The sequence below is a fragment of the Olea europaea genome, unplaced genomic scaffold, assembly GCF_002742605.1.
Source record: "Olea europaea var. sylvestris unplaced genomic scaffold, O_europaea_v1 scaffold617, whole genome shotgun sequence".
Lineage (NCBI taxonomy): Eukaryota > Viridiplantae > Streptophyta > Magnoliopsida > Lamiales > Oleaceae > Olea > Olea europaea.
Window position 1 is genome coordinate 243,853 of NW_019264523.1, and position 10,629 is coordinate 254,481.

Here is a 10,629-nt window from a genome sequence, read left to right on the forward strand (position 1 = left end):
AGATTCTGTCCATCTTCAAATTTCATAAAGTTCCACCTTCACTCAACACTTATCACCCTAAAGATAGAAAATTTTGATTTGAATATGCGCTATGACATTAATGATCCAGTTAAATGATGTCTATATTCGTAGAACTTGGAAAATAATGGTAATTATACAGTCGGTTACTTGTAGTGTTAATCTAAAATATTTTGCCATCTAAGGTCTTTTTATGAATAAAATATTTTTGTACCTATCCTTGGAGGAGTTATTTCTCATCCTCCCTTCTTTCCTGCACTCTCTCATTCTCATCCTTCCTTATTAATGTATTTATCTTACTTAGGGGTGCGTTTGATGTGAAATTTTTGTTTCAGGGTCGGGAGTTGTGAGCTTGTGACAGTGGAATTCTTGAAAGTGTAACTCCAAAGTTTTCATCAAAATTCTACTTGTCAGGTAAGTAATGGCTTGCCTTAACTTGTTATTGAAGAAATTGAAAATGTTTGAAGCCTTGTCGGCTTATATAATTGTGGCCTGGTCGGCTTATATGATTTACTATTAGAGGATCAACAATTGCACAGGCGCACATAATAACTATATTGAAAACTCTAACTGTATGATGATTTGAGATATTTTGTATTTGTTTTTTAGGTTAATCATTGAGCATCAGATATAGACCCATACACCATGCCTCCTAAATATGAGTCTGGTGCTCAAAAGAGAAAAAGGAAACGAACTGAGATTTCATTAATTCAAAGTCAAGCAGGGGATATTGGCAAGTACTTTAAAAGCAACAATATGAATACATTGAATGAGGATGAAGTAGAGATTCAACCTGCATGTGTTAATGAAGTAGATGATAAGGATGAAGAAGTGAGTCAACCTGCCTATGTTGTAGTAGATGATAAGGAAGAAGAGGTGATGAAACATGCATGTATTAATGAAGTAGATGACAAGGAAGAAGAGGGTTGCTCTTCTCTAAATTTGGATGATCCCGAGAATTGAAAAATTATTGATCAGAGAACAAGGGATTACTTGGTTGAAAGGGGTCCAAAAAGAGTTGATGATATCTCGTTTCTGAAAGATTGTACAAATAGGCATTTTGATTCTTCACAATATAAGCGATTGCTACGAAATGGGCAAACAATTGATAGAAGATGGCTAGTCTATTCAATATCTATGGACAGGATCTTTTGCTTTTGTTGTAAGTTGTTTAAAACAGCCAAAAACACTACTAGAGTTGGCCAACTTGGTAACGATGGATTCAAAGATTGGCATAATTTGCATCGGTCTATTAAAAGTCATGAAGGAAATGAAGAGCATTTATGTTGCATGACTAGCTGGATTGAATTGGAAAATAGGCTTCGAACAAAAACTACAATTGATAAAAGCGTTGAATTGTTGATCGATGCGGAAAGAGAACATTGGAGGCATGTACTAACAAGGATAATCGCTATTGTAAAAAGACTCACCAAAAACACCTTGCCATTTCGAGGAGATGATGAGAGGCTAAATGTTGAGAACAATGGTCTGTTTTTACAAATGGTGGAAATGGTTAGTGAATTTGATCCAATAATGAAAGAGCACCTTCGGCGGGCTAATGCAAAAGAGATTCAATACACGTATCTTGGCAAAAAAATTCAAAATGAATTGATACAGTTGTTAGCTAATGAGGTGAGAAATGCAATTGTCAAGAAAGTTAAACATGCAAAATATTTTGCAGTTATACTTGATTGTACTCCAGATGCAAGTCATGAGGAGCAGATGTCGTTAATAGTACGATTTGTAGATGATTCGGCAAACTTACCTACAGTTGAAGAACATTGGCTTGAATTCTTGAAGGTAGATGACACAACAGGATTTGGACTGACAACCGAGCTTCAAAAGGCTTTGATCAAACTCGATCTGGATATTGATGACATTAGAGGATAAGGGTATGATAATGGATCTAACATGAGCGGGAAGTACAAAGGTGTGCAAAGAAGAGTACTTGAAATGAATCCCCGAGCTTTCTATACTCCATGTGGCGCTCATAGTCTAAATCTAGCGTTATGTGATATGGTGAATTGTTGTTCCAAAGCTGTATCATTCTTTGGAGTGATACATCGCATCTACACTTTGTTTTCATCTTCTACGAAGCGATGGCAAATTTTTAAAGATAATATAAAAGGGTTGACAGTAAAGCCGTTGTCACAAACACGTTGGGAAAGTCATGTTGAGAGTGTAAAGCCTATAATGGAGCAAACTGCACAAATAAGAGAAGCATTACTTGATTTGGCTGAAACTAACGAAGATCCTAAAATAAAGAGTGAAGCCGAGTCATTGGCAACACATGAACTTCAGGATTTTGAGTTCTTGCTTGGCATGATAATCTGGTATAGGTTGTTGCATGCAGTCAATATTGTGAGTAAATTTCTTCAAACTGAATCCATGGACATTGATCATGCTATCGACCTATTGCAAGGACTTGTTTAATTTCTTGAAGATTATAGAGAAATTGGATTTGCCATTGCCAAGGGTGAAGCGACAAAAAAGGCAAATGAAATGGGAATTTAAGCTGTATTTACAGAAAAACGCATAATTCGAAGAAAAAAAACAATTTGATGAAAAATGTAGTAATGAGGTAAAGCAATCAGCAGAAGAATCATTTAGAGTTGAGTACTTTGTTTTTATAATTGATCAAGCTCTATCTTCTCTGAGGACTCGATTTGAACAATTCAAACTATATGATGATATATTTGGATTTTTGTTTAATTTGAAGAGGTTAAGGAGTGCAACTTTATCAAGTTTGTTGAACTCTTGTATGAATCTTGAAAAATATCTTGAACATGATGGGCTTTCGGATATCAGTGGAGATGATTTATGTTCAGAATTACAAGTCTTGAAGATTTATTTACCAAATGAAGCAACAAAAGCAATTGAAGTGCTAAACTATTTGAAGACATTGGATGTTTGTTTTCCAAATGCTTATATTGCTTACAAAATTTTGTTAACCGTACCGGTTACAGTTGCATCTGCGGAAAGAAATTTCTCGAAATTGAAGTTGATCAAGACTTATCTCCGATCAACTATGTCACAAGAAAGATTAAACGGGTTGACTATGTTATCAATAGAAAAAGAAATGGTTAAGCAGCTAAGTTATTCAGATTTGATTGATGTTTTTGCCTCTAAAACAGCAAGACGAATAGTATTTAACTAATTGTTTGAAATTTTTGGCTTGATGGTTTATAATATAATCGTTTCTATGATATATTTCGTTGTTGTTTTAATGTTAATTTTTTAAGTTAGCAATAAGTCGCATAATACACCTTTGAATTTTATCGATGGGGGGCCTAATTTTCATTATTCGCCTCAGGGCCCCTCAAACACAGGACCGACTCTGAATCAAAAACCCAAAAAAAAAAAGGAAAATAGAAATGGATCTTCTTCTTCTCCCTCCACCCCACCCCCCTCAATCTAAATATATCGGTCCAATATGAAAAGGAAAAAAAAAATTGTCCTCCTTGACTACACCCCTGTGCTAGATGACCTTAGCACTATATAAAATCCATAACTCAAAAGGTGGATGAATATCCTTTTCAAATAATTTTCGTTATTTGATAAATTTAAGCATTTATAGGGATGTTAAGCGGGCCGAACGACTCGTTAAAATTGGGTTCGCGCGCAGTTCGAGTTCGTAAAATCACGAGCTTAAGCACGAGCCGCCCGCTCGTGGGAAAAGCCACGAGGAAAAGTGACCAAAAACGGTCACTTTTTTTAAAAGTGACCGTTTTGGTCACATTTTCAGTGACAAACGGTCACTGAACTTTTTTATTTTTATTTTTTTCCTCACTTCACTTTTATTATAAATACCCCTCTACCCCTCAATTTTTTTCATATCAAAACTCCATTCTCACATTTCAACTCTCTTTTATATCAATTATCAAGTTTTCACTCTCTGTTGTGCTGTTGTGCCACATCGCAAATCACCTAGAACGCCGCAAAGTCAATTTTTAAATGAATTTGTCGATCTAAATGACGTACCGATACCTGAAAATATTCACATTCACAGTCATGGAAGCTACAATCCAATTAATTTGAATGATATTAACGTTCCCGAAATGGAACATAAGGACGAAGATGTGGAATTAAATATCCCAGATGCGAGGAAAAAGCGAAAGGGAAAAAGCAAGCAAAATGTTGGGATCACTTTAAGTTGATTTCAACGAAAAAAAGGTCGTCAATGGCCTCGCAGAATCTAAGGCAGTATTTATATACTGCCAATAAAGATTGACATGGCAAAAAGGAATTGGTATCACCTATCTTAAACACTATTACAAAGCATGTACAGCCAGACATGGACTTCTTCTAACTAGTCAAACACAATTGCAATTTGGCAGTTTAGGCGCCGATTCTACGACTTCACCCCTATCTACGTGGGTGTATTCGGATGACAATACTCGAACCAGAATGGTGAAATTTGTTGTCGCCACTGAGTTGCTTCTGGCTATTACCGACAACCAACATTTCGTCTCGTTCGTGAAAGAATATCTACAACGTATGTACGTTGGAGTAAGTCAAAACACTCTTCATGCCGATATAATACAATATTTCAATGATTCAAAACAACAATTAATTATGGCTTTACAATAATATGAGGATGTTATATCTTTAACTTCTGATATATGTGAATGGGTTAATAAAATAGCATATATAGTTGTAACCGCACACTATATAGACTCACTTAGTGCATGCATAAAAAATTTATTACTTTTAGAATTATTGAGTTTCCTCACAATGCTAATAATATATATAATACTATTATCAGTATTGTTAGAGAATATAATTGCGAGACTAAAATTCGATCTTTTACTTTCGACAATATTGTGTTAATAAGGTAGTCGTCGATAAATTGTGTAGGGTACTTCAACCTGATTTCGGTAGGTATTTGTTTCATATGCGTTGTGTGTGCCATATTTTAAATTTAAGTGTGCAAGATGATTTAAAACATATAAAGAATGAACTTCAAAATATTAGAAATGCATTAGTATATATTACAATCTCTCATAGTAGAAAACAAGTATTTGAAGATTTTTGTGCCGAACTAGAAGTGACGATTGCTAAAACATTTGTTAGCGACGAAGGCCATAAATGGAACTCTACTTACTTGCTATTAAAGTCATGAAAAGGTTTCGAATATTTAATAATTGACTTTTATAAAAATAGACACGTTAGAAGTGATGACGATGGTATGTTGAATGAATTCGATTGGGTTTTAGCTTTGAAAGTTAAACGATTTTTGAACTTTTTTTTTATGAGATCACAAAGATTTTATCGGGCGTTTATTATCACACAAACTGAATGGTGTTTAAACGCCTTTATATAATTGTAAGAATATTCTATAAATATAAAAATGATCCTGATTTTAGTGAAATTATAATTGCTATGGAATTTTAGTTTAGAAAATATTGGGAATAACTGTCTATGTTATTTCCTTGAGCATGCACAATGGACCCCTGATATAATATATCTGGAACTAAATACGTAATTGATTAAATCAATAAAATCTTAATACTTGATACACCTATCATCTATAAGAATTTAGAACAAATATTATATGGAATATATGATTTATATGTGAAACTATTGGGTGCGAATGTTAGTCGGGTACCATCTGCACCTACTCATTCGGATGAAATTGAAGAAGATGATGCCGAAATAATTATTTCAACGTATTAATACATTTAGATATGATGCAAATGCAATATGTTCACCTAGTGTCATGTCGTCTACACTTGCATTTCATCAAACATCAGTCGTAACTCAAAATGCGATGCCTGCCAAGTTAATTGATTACTTCAATCATAATATACCAACAGACAACAATTAAAAAAGTTCCGAAAAAATAATTGAATTATGGTGAAAGTATGAAAGATCAGGCCAATTGTTTCTACAATTGTGAAAGATCTGCTGACACCTCCGGTTAGTACTATTGTTTCGGAATTTGCTTTTAGTGCAGGTAAAATGGTTTTGACCGATGTCAGGAGCCAACTGAAAGAAGATGTTTTGGAAGCGTTAATGTTTGTGAAGGATTAACAGGATGCTTATTTTCGACTACAAGATAAATATGCTGAAATTGCATATCGTCAAGTAAGTGATATTTGATTTAATTATATTAATCAAAATTTATTATTTTTTAATTGTTAAATTTAATTTTCTTTAAAAAATTGTACACGTTACAGCAAGTTGTTTATTTACAATTTTTAATTTCGCCTATTTAAAATTGATGTAGTCGATCCCAAGCCCGGATAAAGGAGGAGGGTTTACATTTTATCTACTTTAAAAATAAATCGAAAAAAATATATTTCAAAAAATAATTCATCTTCATTACATAAATATTTAATACTTTATAGAAAATATTACAATATGATTAAAAAAAAGTGTTTTCATTGTTATAAAATTAAAGGGAAAAGAGAAATAAGAGAAGAAATCAAGAATTAAAACACAATTGTGTATTATTATGAATCAATGTCCTATATTTATAGGGTCTAAAATAAGAGTTACAATTGGAATAAAATAGATCTTCTAAACTATAGATAAGACTTATCCATATATTATGATAATACTAAATAATCATAAATAATTACCTTATTATTTTACAACACTCCTCCTTTGATGATTATTTGTACAATAACTGTCTCGTTAAAATCTTGTTTGATAAAAATCTAATGGGAAAAAATCAAACAAAGGAAAAAGAGTATAGTTATTTTGGAGTACTAAAAATAAATGTTACCTCATTAAAACCTTACTAGGAAAATTCAGTGGGACAAAATCTAAGCTAAGGAAAAAGAGTACAGCTACTTCCTCTGATTTTGATCATTGAAAATCTTTGAGTCAACGCATTTCAATCTCATGAACTAATTTCTTGAATGTAGATGTTGGCAGTGCTTTTGTGAATAAATCGGTCACATTATCACTTGAGCGAATTTGTTGGATATCAATATCGTCATTCTTTTGAAACTCATGTGTATGAAAGAATTTTGGAGAAATATGCTTTGTCCTATCACCTTTGATATAACCTTCTCTGAGTTGTGCAATACAAGTTGCATTGTCTTCATACAAAATTGTTGGACTATCCTTTGTTGAATTTTATCCGCATGATACTTGGATATGATGGGTCATATTTCTCAATCATACACATTCTCAGCCTGTTTCATAGATTGCAATAATTTCATAATGATTTGAAGATGTAGTTATCAATGATTGTTTTATAGATCTCCATGATATAGTTGTTCCTCCACGTGTAAACACATAACCAATTTGTGATTTAGCCTTATGTGAGTCAGATAGATTATCTGCATTTGCATATCCCACTAAAGTAGATCTCGACTTTTGAGAATAAAATAATCCCAAATCAATAGTACCCTTTAGGTAACGAAAAATATGTTTAACACCATTCCAATGTCTTTGAGTTGGTGTAAAGCTATATTTTGCAAGGAGATTTACAGAAAAAACTATGTCGGGTCGGTTGCAATTTGCAAGATAAGTTAATGCTCCAATTGCACTAAGATATGGTATTTCAGGACCGAGAACTTTTTCTCCATCTTCAAGTGGACGAAATAGATCTTTTTTCACATCAAGTGATCGAACAACCATAAGTGATGCCAATGGATGTGCATTATCCAAGTAAAAACGTTTTAAAACTTTTTCTGTATACGTATATTGGTGAACAAATAATCCATCTGCGAAATATTGAATCTGCAATCCAAGACAAAATTTGATTTTTCCCAAATCCTTCAACTCAAATTCATTTTTCAAATAATCAGCAATTTTTTTTTTAGTTTTTCAGGAGTTCCAATTAAATTTAAATCATCAACATAAATTGTCACAATTGCAAATACACTATTTGTTTTCTTTATGAAAACACATGGGTAGATATTGTCATTTTTATAACCCTCATTCAACAAATATTCGTTAAAGCGATTATATCACATACGTCCGGATTGTTTTAATCCATATAATGATTTTTGTAATTTAATTGAGAACATAGTTCTTGGGCATGTATCGTTTGTTCCTACTATCTTAAGTCCTTCAGGGACTTTCATATATATGTCACTATCAAGTGAACCATACAAATATGCAGTTACTACATCCATAATGCAAACTTTTGTGATACAGTCAAACTAATTAAGAATCTAAAAGTGATGGTGTCCATTACGAGAAAATATATTTCCTCATAATTAATTCCCGGTCTTTGTGAGAAATTTTGAGCTACTAGTCGTGCTTTGTACCCTGTGATTTTATTATTTTAATTCATCTTTCGTACAAAGACCCATTTGTATCCAACAGGAATTACATTTTCAGGTGTTCGAACCACAGGTCCAAACACTTTTCATTTCTCCAAAGAATTCAATTCCGCCTATATGACTTTTTTCCATTTTGGCCAATCATTTCTATTTTGACAGTCTTTAACCAATTGTGGTTTAGAATCCTCATTCTGTATAATATCAAGAGTCATATTAAAGGTGAAAATATTGTCTATAACAACATTATTTCGTTCCCATAATTTATGAGATAACATATAATTTATTGAAATCTTATTATTTTCGGACACTTGTGGTTCTTCAGGAACCGTATTTTCAATATCTGATTGATCAATCTTTTCTAATGTAACTTTTTCCGAAATTTTTGGTTGGTTTTTCTCATGTACTTTTCTTTTTTGAGCTACAGAGTCTTTTGAACCAATTAGTCGACTACGCTTCTAGCGTATTTGAGATTCATTTGCTATAGCAGATTGTCCTACAGGGACATCCATTTTTGCTGGACTATTTTCTGTTGGAACATATGACTTTGTCACTTTTCTTGTCTCAACAAATATATTAGGTAATTGATTTGCAACTCTTTGCAAATGAATGATTTTTTCAATCTCTTACTCACATTGATTGCTATGGGGATCAAAATGAGATAGAGTTGTTTCATTCGAAGAAAATTTACCTTGTTTTTCAGGATGTAATTTTTTTCATTTTTATCAAAATGACAATATGCAAAACGTGCAGTAAATAAATTACCCGTTAAAGGTTCAAGATACGTAATAATTCATGGCTAATCAAAACTCACATAAATTCCAAGTTTTTGTTGGGGACCCATTTCAGTACGTTGTGAGGGTGAAATAGGAATTTTGACAGCACAACCAAAGACCCGTAGGTGAGAAATATCAGGTTCATAACCAAATGCCAGTTGCAAAGGTGAATATTGATAATAGGCAGTTGGTCTAATACGAACCAATGATGCAGCATTTAGTATGGCATGACCCCAAACAGAAGTTGGGAGTTTTGTTTTCATAAGTAATGGTTTAGCAATAAATTGTAGACGCTTAATAAACGACTCTGCCAAACCATTTTGTGTATGGACATGCATAACTGAATGTTCAATTACAATCTCGATTGACATACAATAATTATCGAATGCTTGTGATATAAATTCACTAGCATTGTCAATGCGAATAGTTTTAATTGAATAATCGAAAAATTGTGCTCGTAATTTTATAATTTGAGCAAGTAGTCTAGCAAAGGTCACATTCCTAGTGGAAAGTAGGCAAACATGTGACCATCTAGTGGAAGAATCAATTAGTACCATAAAATAACGAAATGATCCACATGGTGGGTGTATTGACTCACATATATCTCCATGAATTCTTTCTAAGAAAGTTGGAGATTCAATATTAACTTTTGTAGTTGAAAGTCTAATGACTAACTTGCCTTGCGAACAAGTTACACATGAATAATCATTACACAAAAGAATCTTCTGGTTCTTTAAAGGATGTCCATGTGAGTTATTTATTATTCAATGCATCATTATAGCTCCTGGATGTCCAAGTCGATCATGCCAAAGTATAAAATTTTTTGGGTCAACGAACTTCTGGTTCGTGACATTATTTGATTCAACTATTTTTATAAATGTATAATACATGCCAAATGGGAGTGCATGAAATTTTTCTTTTATCTGCTTCTAACCAGATACAAAAGAAGTTATAAAAAAATATTTAATATTATTTTTCTTATGTCGTCTCAATATGATATCCATTGCAATGGATATCTTTAAAATTAAGCAAATTTATTCTGAATTTGTTACAATAAAGTGCATCGTTAATATGTAATTTTGTATTATTTGGTAAAATAATACAAGCTCTTCCGGAGCCTTCAACGATATTCGATGCACCTGATATTGTATTGACATTATTCTCTTTTAATGTTAAATCCAAAAAATATTTTTTGTTTTGAAGAATAGTATGTGTAGTTGCACTATCAATCATGCAGGTGTCTTGACAATCCATCATGAATCTATCAATATAACAAAATAGATATATTTTAAAAAAAACTTGAATTTAAATTCAAAATGATAAGCATAATTAATACTGTGAAATTATCGATAGATAATAAAGTTCAAAATTTTTGCGAAAAGTAAAAACATATTTCAAATTAAATTTCTAAAATAAAAGGAAATACTAGAAACTTTAAAAAAAAAAAAAAAACTAATCTATATCTTCCATTACACCACCCTCAATCAAATGGTCAATATTTTCATTTGGATCAGCAAAGAAATCGGAGACGTCCAAATGAGTCATCAATTGGACCATCATAGTCAACAAAATTTGTCTCTAGTTTTCCCTTTCCC

General features: G+C 32.4%; 2 protein-coding genes across 2 annotated transcripts; both read left to right on the forward strand.

Annotated features, from left to right (window-relative positions):
• Window positions 1-1,155: 1,155 nt before the first annotated feature.
• Window positions 1,156-1,908, forward strand: LOC111389725 (zinc finger MYM-type protein 1-like). Its single transcript, XM_023014670.1, has 2 exons — window positions 1,156-1,265; window positions 1,395-1,908. The coding sequence occupies exons 1-2, from the start codon at window positions 1,156-1,158 to the stop codon at window positions 1,906-1,908; spliced, it is 624 nt and encodes a 207-aa protein (XP_022870438.1).
• A 21-nt stretch (window positions 1,909-1,929) lies between these two features.
• Window positions 1,930-6,051, forward strand: LOC111389726. The gene is made up of 4 exons (XM_023014671.1): window positions 1,930-2,445; window positions 2,738-3,133; window positions 5,554-5,622; window positions 5,890-6,051. Exons 1-4 carry the CDS (start codon window positions 1,930-1,932, stop codon window positions 6,049-6,051), a joined length of 1,143 nt encoding a protein of 380 aa, XP_022870439.1.
• The last annotated feature ends 4,578 nt before the right edge of the window (window positions 6,052-10,629 follow it).